This window comes from Lactuca virosa, chromosome 5, assembly GCF_052849685.1.
Source record: "Lactuca virosa cultivar CGN04683 chromosome 5, Lactuca_virosa_CGN04683_v6, whole genome shotgun sequence".
Taxonomy (NCBI): domain Eukaryota; kingdom Viridiplantae; phylum Streptophyta; class Magnoliopsida; order Asterales; family Asteraceae; genus Lactuca; species Lactuca virosa.
In genome coordinates, this window is record NC_136430.1 from 106,015,001 (window position 1) to 106,030,702 (window position 15,702).

General features: G+C 35.5%; 1 protein-coding gene across 5 annotated transcripts in view; it reads left to right on the top strand.

The window, feature by feature from the left end:
- Positions 1 to 9,891, top strand: part of LOC145114933 (uncharacterized) — a 19,473-nt gene extending 9,582 nt beyond the window's left edge. For 2 of the 5 annotated variants that reach the window (XM_079051058.1, XM_079051053.1), the window contains 8 exons: positions 4,437 to 5,456; positions 5,577 to 6,506; positions 6,618 to 6,761; positions 7,409 to 7,515; positions 8,400 to 8,778; positions 8,864 to 9,070; positions 9,172 to 9,281; positions 9,367 to 9,891. In XM_079051058.1, coding sequence (XP_078907184.1) covers positions 4,437 to 5,456; positions 5,577 to 6,506; positions 6,618 to 6,761; positions 7,409 to 7,515; positions 8,400 to 8,778; positions 8,864 to 9,070; positions 9,172 to 9,281; positions 9,367 to 9,781 — 3,312 coding nt within the window. In that variant the 3' untranslated portion in view covers positions 9,782 to 9,891. The remainder of the gene's footprint in view (positions 1 to 4,436; positions 5,457 to 5,576; positions 6,507 to 6,617; positions 6,762 to 7,408; positions 7,516 to 8,399; positions 8,779 to 8,863; positions 9,071 to 9,171; positions 9,282 to 9,366) is intronic. The other 3 variants (XM_079051057.1, XM_079051056.1, XM_079051055.1) reach the window with 3 other exon arrangements.
- Positions 9,892 to 15,702: the final 5,811 nt, after the last annotated feature.

The window sequence follows — 15,702 nt, forward strand, 5'->3', positions numbered from 1 at the left end:
GCCCGAAAAAAATTGTAGGGACTGAATCGACCAACCCTAGAAACTTTGTAGGGCATTTTTGTCATTTCCCCTATATGTGTATGTGTGTGTGCCCGTGCGTGCATGCGTGCGTGCGTGTGTGTGTGTGTGTGTGTGTGTCATTTTATGAAAAAGTTCTAAATTTTATTTGATTTACAAAAAAATCTCGATTACCGGATAAACTATCTTTGGCTCTAGAAAACTATTTTTGCTTAGTTACATTCATACAAATCTCATTATTTTTGGCTCAATTTATGAAAAACTACCAAATTTTTATTCTACTTCTATTCTTTTACTCTTTCACAAAAAATATGGAAATTTCTTAGTTCTAAAAAGCCACATTGTTCTAACCACTTGTTACACTTTTAGGACTATTTTCTATGATGTAAATGGAAAATGACATTGTTGTCTTTCGATCAAACTAGGTCGAGAGCAAGTCCATCGTTACATCTCTAGGCATAGTATAAAAGCACAGTGATATATACATATATATATATATATATATATATATATATATATATATATATATATTGGCATGCCATTTAAACACAACTTCATTTTAATCATTCATGGTTTCAAACCAAATGTGATCATAGAAATGAATCCATAGACGAATAAACACAATGTTTCTTACAATCTTTGTGTTTTGGAGTTTTGAAATTTAAATTTATTGACATGTTACGTAATTGATCCATGGAGGAATTTTTCATATATGATTGAGATTTAAGGATAAAACTCACACTCTTCTCTAGATCTGTATAACCTCACAATTCCTACTATTGTATTGATTGTCATCAGTCACTGATTCCTTATATGAACTTAATAGTTCACATTCCTTTAAACTACTTTTAGGTAGATTGTAATCACGTGTTCAATATAAAAGTTCAATATCTTACAATACTTGTAACATAAATTTATGGGGGAAATGTATTACATGGACGATGATGAGTTGAAAATGATGTTAACATCATTGTTTTATGGCAAATAATTGGTTATAGAAGACTTTGATCTTTAGTTTTAAGAAGCTTAATGACGTTTATTCCTATTCATAATTTGAACCAGAAAATTTCGAGATTTTAGGTGAAAGAGTAAAAGAGTTAATGTTAAAAACATTTGAGACTTTTTCATAAACCGTACCAAAATAATATGACTTTTCTAGATGTTGCCGGGTAAAAAATAGTTTATTGGTAAAATAGAGTTGACTTAAAGATTTTATCTGGACAATTATTTTCGTGTGTATATATATATATATATATATATATATATATATATATATATATATATATATATATATATATAGGGCTACGTTCATGTGTTTCTTACATTTATTGTGTGCTACAATGCACCAATAAAAATTTAGTAAAAATAAATAATTATTTAGTTAAATAAATATAGATATTAAATGATTTCCTGTTCCTGAGTTCAACTTAACGAGATAAAAGAAAAGAAATGAGTGACAATGAGAAGAAAATAAAAGAAATTGGTGTTCCCGAGTTTCATTAAAGGGAGAAAGCAGAGGGAAATGGAAGGATCACTTTCCCTCCTAACTTTCCTTCCGATTTGGGAAGATTTGGAAAGAAATAACAAAATGATTAATTTCTTTCCACTTCTTTCCAACTCGGGAACACAAAAGAAAATTTTGTTTTCCTTTCCTTTCTCTTCTTTTCTCTCCTGACTTTATTTTCTCTTCTTTTCTTTTGTTTTGTTAAACTCGGGAACTAGGCCATGTATATTAAATGATATCCATAATTATAATTCTCCTTTTATGGAAATTAATTAAATTTGGACAAAACTGCAAGATTGGTCCCCGTGGTATTCAAAAAACTTTGGATAGGGTCCAAAAAGTTTTTCACTTGCATAGAAGGTCCAAAATCAAGGTTTTTTTTTGTGTTTTTAGTCCAAAAAAATTTAAAATGACGGTTATACCCTTTTACTTTGTTTTTTATATTTTTTTTTATATTTTTCAAATACTATTTTAATATAAAAATAAAAAGAAAAGAAAATAATTATCTCTCTCTCTCTCTCTCTCTCTCTCTCACTCGCGTATCTACAACATCGGCGGCAAAAAGGAGAATCGACAACCCTCCTCCAACCCTCCTTCCTGTCGATCAGAAACAACCAAACACCCCTAAGGGCCGTCGCTTCCCTCTGCTACTACTCCGGTGTTTCTTTCCCCTTATCCCTCGTGTTTTGTCAATGGAATAGAAGGAGAAAAACCAAGGAGGCCACCGGAGCAGCCCCCTCGCTGTAACAGTCACCCAGCGGCGTAAGCCGCCTTCGTTTCTTGTTTCATTTTAGCGATGGACCAAACCTCCACCGAACCACCCCTGTTCTGCTTTCGTTCTTCCTCCTTCTCCCTTCAATCAAGTCGGTTACCTTTCCCCCTCGATTTGTGGCTGCCGATAACGAGCGAAGAGCCTAGGGGAGTTCGTTGGAGATCGACTCCTTCTCGCGATTTGTTTGACCACCAGATCACCATTTTGACTGCTTCCATTCTTGTTCCTTCTTCTCTCTCCCGATCAGTGAAGACGAAGAGTAAACCCACAAAGGGTCGTCAGTCTCGATGGACCCCCTTGCCCATCCTTGCGATTTCCCATCTGCACCTCAGCTCCCGTCGATCTGCCTTTCATTCGTCTGTTCCTTGTCCAATCTGATGGAGACGATATTTATTCAAAGTTTTATATAGGATTTACAATGGTGTGAATTGGTTTATTGGTGTAACAAAGAAGGGAATCAGCCATAGATGAGGTAGAAATAATAGAAGGGATGAGGAAGACGACCGGATTAGAGAGACAGAGAGAGAGGGAGAGAAAGAGAGAGAGAGAGAGAGAGAGAGAGAGAGAGAGAGAGAGAGAGAGATGGTGCGTACAGTGGGAGTAAAGGGTGAGTGGGGCAATTCTTTATTTTTAATTATTAAATTGTTAAGAAAATGGTAAAATAATACAAAAAAAGAAATTAAAAGGGCAAAATAGACATTTCAAGTTTTTTAGGACTAAAATCAAAGAAAATTCCTTATTTTGGACCTTCCATGCAAGTCAGAAACTTTTTGGACCCTATCCAAAGTTTTTTGAATACCACAGGGACCAATTTTATAGTTTTGTCTTAAATTTGTCACTAATGTCAGCAATAACATTCTTTCAAAATGAATTTTCATCTAGGTTTTCATGTATGGGTTCGTGTTTTGTTTCTGTACCCACTCAATTAAAATACAATAACGTTGCATGGAATATGAAGAACAAGTGTATTCTACTAAAGTACACTCTCATTATGCTAGAATACACTCTCATTCATCTATAATAAACTCTCATTATGCTAGAATACACTCTCGTTCTCCATGTTCCAGGCAACTTTGTTGTATTTTGTCATTTTTGGTTTAATATTTAATGATTTACAGTCCTCTATCAAAACTGAAAATTTTCAACTTTTCAGCTATTTGTTTTTGTACTTTGTATTATGTGAAAATGTTAACACATGCATATCTCATTCGTTTAAAGTCGGATTGGCATGCGGTTTTTTCCAGAGTGTAGTTTAGAGTTTGTACATGATTTTAGACTATAATTTTGTCCATTTTGGTTTCATATTCAATGAGTTACTGTCCCCCAAAGTCGGGATATCAATATGAAAATTTTCAAAGTTCAACCCACTAAATAGTAAGTAATTACCAAAAAATTCCGGTTTTTCCGGGTTTTGCGGTTCTAAACCCACTTTATCAGGTTCTAACCTACCCACTTTGATGTTTCCGGGTTTTCCGGCTCTAGACCCACTTTACCCGGTACCGTACCCGGAACCGAACCGGAACTGGTTCCTATATACCGGTCCGGTTTCCGGTTCTACAAAATCTCGTTAACCGGTTCCGGGTTTTCCGGGTCCGAGTCCATCCGGTCCGGGTTTGGACCCACTTTCATCCCTAATGCACATGTGTGTATATAGTTAACTTATTCTTTTTGTAGAGTATGAGACAACATGCTTTTATTCAAAACCTTGAATCATTCAAGACTAAATCATTCAAAGGTTACCAAAAGCCACATATAGTCTTTTGTGCAACAGACTGGTTAACAGGCTTGCCTAACAGCCCCTAGGAACATACACTCTAAAGGGAATAAGCTAACAATAGCACATGGGAAGAAAATGAATAACAACCAACCACATTTTGTAACAAATCAGGAGTTCATTAAATAGATATGTGCAAGCATATAACTATTAGTACATTTCTGCTCTTAAGAATAAAAGTAAAGCAATGCAACATATGAGGAAATTTAAGATAAAGCTAATGAAGAGAGACTACAAAGTTGTATGGAACTTTCAAGTTTTCTGAAATGGCCAAAAGATCTTTGAGTTATATATGACCCTATGTGCATGTAATATTAGAATAACTCGGAAATTTAACTATTATTTTGCACTAACACTCAACGGTGCAGGTAAAAAACATGGATCATATGAAAATCCCACTAGAAGATATAAAGTCAGCAACTCATGATTTTCACGACGATTATAAAATTGGAATTGGTGGATTTGGGAAAGTTTACAAAGCAAAACTCTTCCACTTCGATTTTAGAAAATATGTTAAACAGGGTGGATATAAGACAGTTTCTACGGTGGAACTCTCAAGCTACCAAAGAACACAAAGCACTGTTGCTATTAAGCGGTTAGATAGGAATTCAGGGCAAGGAACTGGGGAATTCTTGCAAGAAATCGCTGTTCTTCCTTACTTTACACACAAAAACCTTGTCACACTTGTTGGCTTTTGTGATGAAGAGCATGAGCGTATTCTTGTGTATGAGTATGCCTCAAATGGAAGCCTCGATAGTCATATTGAAAAGAATGATATCATGAATTGTCATACATGGGCAACACGTCTTCAGATTTGTCTCGATGCTGCCTATGGGCTCGACTTTCTCCATAACGGTGTTGGAGAACATCATAGGATAATACATCGAGATATAAAGAGCTCCAACATTTTGTTAGGCCGAAACTACATAGGCATGATTAGTGACTTTGGGTTGTCAAGAATTGGCCCCGCAAATCTGCAAGCCACATTTCTTATGACTCAAGCTGTTGGCACACTCGCATATATTGATCCACAGTATGCCAAGACAGGTAAGCTGACAAAGGAGTCTGATGTTTATTCGTTTGGAGTAGTTTTGTTGGAAGCATTGAGTGGAAGACTGGCACATTTCCAATTGTCCAAAGATGCCCAAGAATTTCTACCTCACATGGCTAAACGCTGCTTCCAACAAAAAATTGTGAACGATATTATCGATTCAAAGTTCAAGAAAGAATTTGAGAAAGCCGGCTCTCCCATTCTGGATGATGAAACATGCCCAGACTCCATAATGATATTTGCAGAAATTGCATATAAATGTTGCAAAAAAAAACGGGAGGACCGTCCCACAATGGCTGAGGTTGTGAAAGAACTTGAGAAAGCCTTCAAGTCTCATGTAAGTCATTAATTTTATAGTAACATGCATGTGTGACATCAAGTAACAACTTTGTTTCATTAATTTTAATTTTATAATTACATTAGCAAAGGCTTATATTTATCTGTGTATCTTGTGCAGGTTAATGGGGTAGAAGCCCTTAGAACGACACTCGATGATGTTATGTCTGCTACAAATGATTTCCGTGATATTAAAGAGCAAGGACCACTGGGGGAGGTTTACTCTGGGGAACTTTCTCACTTCAGAGGACAGAACACAGTTACCATAAAACGGCTCCATCACTCAGTGGATTCACATGGACAAGAATTTTGTAAGGAGATTGCAAGGCTTTATAGTTATAGCCATGAGAATGTTGTTCCAGTTATAGGATTTTGTGAAGAACAGGGTGAGAGGATCGTTGTTTTTGAGCACATGGTTAAAGGAAGTGTAAAACAGCATCTGACCAATAATAGTCTAACATGGAAACAAAGGCTCAAGATATGTGTTGATGCTGCACATGGGTTAGCTTACATTCATAGTCATACTGAAACCGATCAACAGTTGACTCATGGTGACATGAAAAGTAGTAGCATTCTACTTAGGGACGATTGGAAAGCTGCTATTTCTGATTTCATCATATTCAAAGGTGCAGGCACGTTAGGCTATCTTGATCCACTCTATATGACCACAGGCTCCATGACACAAAAATCGGATGTGTATTCTTTTGGAGTTATTTTATTTGAGATCTTATCTGGAAGATCAGCAGTTGAAAGGATCAAAATTGATCAGAAACAACAGCTTCGTGAAGTCCCAAATGCTGAAGCTCAACTGAAAAGTGCAAGACCGACAGTTGAAGACGAGCGAGTGGTGTTTCTTGCACAGTTGGCAGCAAAAAGCTTCAAAACCCAAAAAATACAAGAAATTATCTTTGATGCTATAAAACAACAAATTGAACCACAATCCTTGGTGATATTTTCAACCATTGCCTATCAATGCTTGATGAAAGAGCAGGAGGATCGCCCAACAATGGCTAAAGTTGTAGAGGAACTTGAAAAAGCCTTCAATTGCCAAGTAAGTTCATTTTGACGAGTAGAGAAACTAATGAGCCTTCTTTTAATAGCAAGATTCAGCAAACTGCTTTGCATGCAGTTATAATGTTTTCATCTATCTATGTATACACAGGATCAGTGGGAATGGGAGCAAAATCTGCCATCGGATTATAAGAAAATAATCCAAATGTCAAAATATCCGGTGCCCTCCACAATCTCAAAGAAGGACCTCCATTCCTTATTTTCTTCAGGAATCCTCCTTAACAATGAAAAAGTGGTGACTCGATCTCTTTAACCATTTATATATGTTTTCCTCATTTGAAATATACATCTATAGACTATAGTCAATAATTACATGTGCTGGTTTTCCTTGGAATATCTCTTTACTACCATAAATAGCATACATGTCTGCCAGAAAAAGAAGATGATACAATAGCACTCTAATCAAAATTTTGTGTCTAGGAATCATTTACATCTCAACATAGGCTTTCATTTACATATCAAGGATAAACCACTTTGGGTATTATGTTTTCTTCAAATGAAAGGAATGCTTTTTGTTTTCCTAGATGATCTTGCAAGCTCAATGCTGATATTAATATTATCTAATCTCAAAGAAGTTAAAGGTGATTGAAAAACAACTCAAGGCTCATCAGAAGTAGAAACATGAGATCTAAACTCGAAACAAGCAACAATATTGATAAATAACCAGCCATCAATATTATACAAGAAACAAACTAAGCATTCCATGCAAGATATAATATATATCAGGACAGAAAGTAGCCGTTTAGATAAATAACTCATCATTCTCACTGTCTTCTAATCCTCTCGACATCTTCTCTCAACATTCCATGCCTTTTCATAATATAATTAATGCTCTCCGACTCATTTTTAATTTCAATTTTTGCTCATCTTTTATGGCAACAGTGGTTTTCAATAAGCATGGATGGATCAAGAAATGAAATGATACCGGCAAAAAGATTTTCATACAAAGATGTTTCTTCTCTGAAGTGGAGATCCATTCAAAAATCAAGGTTTTGTCTATTTTATTTGATTACCACTACGTTCTATTAACTTTTTAAGTCAAGTGATACATGTCACTTAACTTAAAATCATTCTGTTTGGAGTAAACTCTGGCATGAATATTTCTACTTCTTTTATGAAGTGGAACGTTTGCATCAAATCCATGTGGGTGAGCTTGCTTCTAGAGAAGCAACCTCAATTTTTATAAATGAATGCACTAAGATATATATGTTGGAAAACATGTTGGGCTTGGTATCTAACAAATCTATGTTGAAGTAGAATTCACATTTTTATAAGTGATAGAAGTTCCCATAGTTTTGTCAAATCTATGTTGAAGTAGAATTCACATTTTTGACTTGTGCCAACGGATTTTTAACAACAAATTTCAAAATATGGGGGCTTGTTTTGTAGTTTTTCTCATCTTATGGGCACATAATTTGGTGGTTTTTTGAGATGTGGAAAATGAAACTGTTGTGCTATCATGATGTGTATATGCGTTTACGAAAGGAATAATTAGAAAAGAAACAAGAAAATGAAGAACCAAAATTTGCTTCTCATTTTACTTGTGGGGGAACAACGAAAAGAGGAGAACAATGGAAATGGCAAAACTAAAAAACTCTCACTAACTAACCTGATACACATTATTAAGCTGCAGCCAAACAAAAACAAACACTTGAAAAAGACAAAAGTACCCTTATTCACTAAAGATCTTTTGACTTTATTTGGACCTTTTGACCAATTTGTAAGCCACAAATTAAACCCACAGAAACATATATTTATTAGAATCATAGTGTAACATGTAAATTATGAGAAACTACCAACACTTGCTCCTTTTTACAATCTATCAATATGTTGGATACCATGCGATTTTCTGAATCGTAATATGTTTGTGCAGATTTCCAAAGGTCGCAAAGATCTTGGACATCTCAAATCTAAATATTGGAGTTCAGATAAATGCTGAGTTCTTAACTCCAGAGACGATGTATGGAGCTTACCTAGTTTTCAAGTTTTATGATCGAAGAAAGGTTACCAGCAGGCCGATATACATAAACCTTAAATATAAAAAGGCGGGTGAAACCTTAAATGCATATTTTGCAGAGTGGAAAGAAGGTGGAAGTCAGTGGTTGAGAGTTGAATTATTTCGGTTTCAGAGTAATCACAGAAGTACTGATTTTGAATTTCTACTAGAAAGCTTTTCAAAGTATCATTGTGGCATAGGGGGAATATTTGTTGAAGGCATAGAGTTTAAGGTCATCCCAAGCGTAAATCAAATAGTTAGTGTACCTCTCTTCTTTTTTGTATTTATTTTGGGGAAATTTGTATAAAAATGTCATTTCGTGGTCATCTAATTGTCTATAGGTGGACTTAGAACAAAATAAAAAGATGAAGGATGGAACAAACATGGGAGGAGTCTTGAAAACAAAGTTGGAGATGGACTCAGTGGAACAAATGATAGCCGATAATAAAGAAATTATTAAAAGGTCTGGAAACAATGTCCAAATTGCCTCAAGTGTAGAGCTCTGCTTACTTCTTTTCAAGGGAATTCTCATTGACAATGGTGAAACGGTCTGATGTTTTTCTTTTTCATAAAACAAATTCAACTTGATAAATTAATTACATATTCTTGTGGTATCATAATGATAAACTTGCAACTCTTTTATGAACAGTTATTCTCCCTAAGCAAAGTCAACAGGAAGAGATGTCATATGCTACCTGCAAAAGCAATTATATACAACTCTTCAAATATAAAGTTGTGCAACCCTCCAACTGAATCCAGGTTTACTTTATTACACCTTTCATCTCAGGTTTACTTTAGCAGATTTCATGGAATCACTGATATTTATAAGACTTAATTAATGTAGGTGCAGATTTGAAGAGGTTGTTGAGATTCTATCTCACCAGGATTTTCGTATCAAATGTGACATTGAGACCAAAATGCTCTCATCAGATACAACCTATGCTTGTTTCCTTGTGTTCAAACTTTCAAAAAAATGTCATGGACTCCAGTGCCCAGTGAAGGCTCGTGATTTAGTACCCCATAGAAAGGAAAGAACCAAAATCATTTCTTTCAGGTACCCAAGCACAGTGAATTTGGACAGAATCAAATGGATTCCAGAACAGAGAGAAGATGAATGGATGGAGGTTATAGTGTGGGAAACTAACGTTGATAACATGCATAATGATGAGTATGTACCTATGGATTTAAAACTGACATGTTTCGAAGGAAATATGTCAGGTCTTATTGTATATGGCATTGACTTCCGTCCTACAGTATAAGTGTATATTACGTAACATTTATATATGTTCTTCTAAGTGTATAGTAACTGTTGTTATTTTGTAATTTTATATTAACTTATGCTCAATAGAAGATATTTCCCCAATACTAATTAAGCAGCGCATAGTTAATTGCATGTCTTTACAAGACAAGATAAAATCCTTTTTTTATAAGAGGGAAAATTACAAAGTAAAATAAAATACACACAAGAGCTACATCTTTTTTATATGGCATCAAAAAGTTACAGGGGTGTAATACTATTAAAACCAGAATACATACCAGTAGAATTAATGTATATATCCTGAAGTGGACATACATGGTGATCACCAACTATTTTCATACCATGAACGAAGCCTTCATAAACGACTCCAAAAACTGGGTCGCTCATAGAACCCAGATGATGCTGACAAACGGATGAGTGATAGACATCATCCTCAGACGCTGAACTTTCAACACACTTGTATAAAATTGATTTCTTTCACAGATAAGGTCATTCATTTTCAAAAGACCCTCTCTCTATATTCAAGACATTATTAAAAAAGCAAGGTTTCTCTACTTCGGTGACCTATATGTACTCTTGGAATTTGGTAATGAAAATGGTGCAAAAGATTTTGACTGTGAAGAGAGAAGTTTGCTCCAAGCGGTTCTGTTGATTATTCCCATGGAAAAAAAGATTTCATTTATAATGTATCTGGCTTCCCATGCCTTGTCATATCCCATAATTGTTGGGCAATTTGGTAAAGTTCTCGTTCCTTTTACTCTATAGATTCTGATGACCCTAATCTTTCTTTTGGTCGTATCTTTACTCTCTTCCAGATTTTTTATCGAATCTTGATTAATTTTGGTCGTATCTTTACTCTCTTGCAGATTTTTTGTCGAATCTTGATTAATATAGGGCTTGATGGGGCTACGATTTAAGGTTCGTCTCAAAGAAGAGCAAAAGAAAATTTCAATTTACGGCGGAATCGGAAAATTAAATCGCTTTGGAGTCGATTTTAGACCCTATTGGTGAACCATCAATGCCAATCATGATTCTTTTGACTCAGACGAGCTTTTTCATGATGAAGCTATTCGAAAACATGGTTGTATCGATTCCTGAAACCACATTCCCGTTAATCCTCTCGGCGGTGCCTCTGCCGCTGATGCGCCTCCTCTCCGGCCCTCCCAATATCTCTTGGACTTCATCATCGGCCTCCAGTGATCCAATCTGTCGTATTCCTCCTCCACGAGTTTTGGGCTCTTTGAATACTGAATTTTGGAGTGGCAGCCCGTGAGCCCACTAAGAGTGCAGAAAAGATGTGGGCGGGGCTAGGCGTGTGCAAAAAAACCGGTTCATGAACCGAACCGGCCTCCGATCCGAAAACCGGTTTAGCCTTGAACCGGTTCAGCCATGAACCGAACTGCCAGTTTGAGCTGGATCTCCATTCCAACCGTTGGGACCGGTTTACGTCGACCCGGTTTTGAACCGGTTTTTCGAGAAGGGGTAATCTGCCCTTTTTTTTGTCTTATTCTACCGGCTATATAGCCGTTTTATGGCTGTTGCAATCTCGTTTTTGGGTCCCTTTTGGCAATATTCACCAATATTTGATAGTATAAATAGCTAATAGATATATTGGGTTAACCAAACCTCAAAAAACATGTCTTAGATAAAAAAAACGCTCTTAATTCAAGCAATTGATTCGACTTCCGTTGGTGTTGGAGATTCATCAAACAATCTTACAGTTGTTAGCATCAAAGAAACAAATAGAAATCCGGTTATTTGGTGCAATTTTGATTTATGTGTAATGTCGAGCGGTCCAAGAAAAGCGCGATGCAAGAAATGTGATGCTTTTTTCAATGAAGATGAGAATTCGACATTGAAAACTCATATGACCAAGAGATGCCCCGTGGTGAAATTTGGGCTGGTACATAATCAAACAACAATGGCGAATGATACAACATTGTGGAGTTACGATTTGGCTAAAGTTCGGGATAGGATGACGAAGTTCGTGATTCAATAATGCTTGTTTTTTGACCACTTCGACAAGAAACGATTGACTTCACTCACCCAAGATACTCTCCAACCATGATATTGACATGTGAGTCGTACTTCTATTAGACGTAATTGTATTGAAATGTGGAAACTTGCAAAAAATGAAATGATTTTAGGATTTCAATCTTTAGAAACCGGTGTGAATTTAACTTGTGATATTTGGACAGCTCCTCACGGTTCACCGAATGCGTACCTTTGTGTTACCGCTCATTGGATTAATCCAAATAATTGGGTAATGATGAAGCGTACGATTACGTTTGAATTGTTTAGTATCCGCACACCGATAGAAATTTATTTAAAATTTTAGATTGTATGATCAAAACTTATAAACTTGAAAGAAAGGTTTTATTAATATCTTTTGATAATGCATCAAACAACACCGTACTGGTTCGACAACTAAAACTAAAATATAAACCAATTGCGATGGTGTTTTTTTCATAGTCGATGTGTTGCACATATCATTAATTTGCAAGATGGACTAACTAGCATTGAAGAAATGCCTCCCATTATTACTTGTTGTGCCGCTTTGAATCCGACTCTAAATATTGGGGGGGGGGGGGGGGGTTGAGACTTTAATTGAAAATATTTGTTACGATTTGGGTTTATTGGATAATGACATGGATTATGCATCAAATGAAGTTTCAAAATTTAACAAAGTTTTTCAAAATTTGTTTGAAGTTTATTTAACAAAATATGGTTCAACAAACATTCATGACATGATGCAAAATACGGAGGCATCCGGATCCACCTCTCACCAAAATAACGAAACAATTCAGCTCTATAATACTTTGAGGAATGAAAATTCCAAACGAGCTCGGTCTAACACCCCTAGTAGCGAGCTCGGAAGGTACATTGGTTCCGATTTCTTGTCACAAATGAGTGTTCAAGAGTTTGAAAATTTTGATATTTTGGCTAGGTGGAAAGGAAAGGAAACCCAATTTCTGATTCTAGCCGCTATGGCCCGTGATCTACTAATTGAAAATATTTGTTACGATTTGGGTTTATTGGATAATGACATAGATTATGCATCAAACGAAGTTTCAAAATTTAACAAAGTTTTTCAAAATTTGTTTGAAGTTTATTTAACAAAATATGGTTCAACAAACATTCATGACATGATGCAAAATACGGAGGCATCCGAATCCACCTCTCACCAAAATAACGAAACAATTCAGCTCTATAATACTTTGAGGAATGAAAATTCCAAACGAGCTCGGTCTAACACCCCTAGTAGCGAGCTCGGAAGGTACATTGGTTCCGATTTCTTATCACAAATGAGTGTTCAAGAGTTTGAAAATTTTGATATTTTGGCTTGGTGGAAAGGAAAGGAAACCCAATTTCCGATTCTAGCCGCTATGGCCCGTGATCTACTAAGCTCCCAAGCTTCTACGGTAGTTTCAGAATTGGCTTTTTCTGTTAGTGGCAGGGTTATATCACCAAGAAGAACAAAAAAATATGTTGATTCAAGTTGAACAATTTTGTGCATACATTATGTTTTTGTACATATACACAAACATCAAATTTAAAACCAAAAAAAACATCAAAAAGTATGTATATTATTAAACAAGAAACAAAATAAAAAAAAAGTGACATTTATATATATATATATATATATATATATATATATATATATATATATATATATATATATATATATATATTATAATGCACTAGTTTATAACCCGTGAAAACCACAGTTATAAAATTAATTAAATTTTCATATTAAAAAATCAGAATTATTAATCAATTATTTTAAATAAATTATTACTTAAAAGATATTTTTTTAGTTATATAAAATTATAATCGTTGATTTAAATAAATACGTGAAGTTATATCACCTTATTAATTTTATTTTATTTTTCAATGTAACGTTATTAATTTAATATAATTAGAGTGAAGAAATTTAAAATTTAAAATTTAAAATAAAGAATCAATTTTTATTTTAATATAGTTAGAGTGGGAAATTTAAAAATTATAATTTGAAATGGATAATCAATTATTAATTTAATGTAATTAGAGTGAAAATTTGAAAAGAATAATTAATAGGTTGACAAGTGGCATCATAGATGATATATAACATTAATGAGAAGTTCTAATTGTATGACACTTGTCAATAGAAGATTAAACTTATTCTTTTATTAGAATAGGGATATATCTTCAATGTCTTAAATGCAACATGTTAAGCCTTATGTACAACAAAATAAAGCATCCCTTAAATAAATGTCTTAAAGACAAATTTTAATGCCTGATGTACAACACTCTACTACATGAAGTTAAAAGCAACACGGTTGGAGGATACATTCACTCGGATTGCCAAATTGGAAAATGCATTCACTCGTATTACCAAATCAGTTTTCTTTTTTGTTTATGGGTCGTTGATCAAGTATTCTAATCCAACAGTGCATATACTTCACCCTGATAACACATACAAAGAGTCAAAGACACTCTCACACTCGAATCTTCATTTCAAAAATTGAATCTAAGAATATGCTTCTTGATTCCCCACAAACCCTAAAATACATTGTCATAGAGGCAACAAATCCTGCCACCATATGACTACCACCATACCTGTCGGCGCTCTCCATAAACCCCAGCATTCCCATCCTCGGGTTTCTCTCGAAAAAGCCTAGCCTCACCAAGCAGATCAAGGTCAAAATCAAGCCCTTTTTTTGTTTGCATAAAGAGCTGGATTAGAGTTATTTATTGTTCACTCCCTTTTTATTACAAACGGATGAGTGATAGACATCATCCTCAGACGCTGAACTTTCAACACACTTGTATAAAATTGATTTCTTTCACAGATAAGGTCATTCATTTTCAAAAGACCCTCTCTCTATATTCAAGACATTATTAAAAAAGCAAGGTTTCTCTACTTCGGTGACCTATATGTACTCTTGGAATTTGGTAATGAAAATGGTGCAAAAGATTTTGACTGTGAAGAGAGAAGTTTGCTCCAAGCGGTTCTGTTGATTATTCCCATGGAAAAAAAGATTTCATTTATAATGTATCTGGCTTCCCATGCCTTGTCATATCCCATAATTGTTGGGCAATTTGGTAAAGTTCTCGTTCCTTTTACTCTATAGATTCTGATGACCCTAATCTTTCTTTTGGTCGTATCTTTACTCTCTTCCAGATTTTTTATCGAATCTTGATTAATTTTGGTCGTATCTTTACTCTCTTGCATATTTTTTGTCGAATCTTGATTAATATAGGGCTTGATGGGGCTACGATTTAAGGTTCGTCTCAAAGAAGAGCAAAAGAAAATTTCAATTTACGGCGGAATCGGAAAATTAAATCGCTTTGGAGTCGATTTTAGACCCTATTGGTGAAACATCAATGCCAATCATGATTCTTTTGACTCAGACGAGCTTTTTCATGATGAAGCTATTCGAAAACATGGTTGTATCGATTCCTGAAACCACATTCCCGTTAATCCTCTCGGCGGTGCCTCTGCCGCTGATGCGCCTCCTCTCCGGCCCTCCCAACATCTCTTGGACTTCATCATCGGCCTCTAGTGATCCAATCTGTCGTATTCCTCCTCCACGAGTTTTGGGCTCTTTGAATACTGAATTTTGGAGTGGCAGCCCGTGAGCCCACTAAGAGTGCAGAAAAGATGTGGGCGGGGCTAGGCGTGTGCAAAAAAACCGGTTCATGAACCGAACCGGCCTCCGATCCGAAAACCGGTTTAGCCTTGAACCGGTTCAGCCATGAACCGAACTGCCAGTTTGAGCTGGATCTCCATTCCAACCGTTGGGACCGGTTTACGTCGACCCGGTTTTGGACCGGTTTTGAACCGGTTTTTCGAGAAGGGGTAATCTGCCCTTTTTTTGTCTTATTCTACCGGCTATATAGCCGTTTTATGGCTGTTGCAATCTCGTTTTTGGGTCCCTT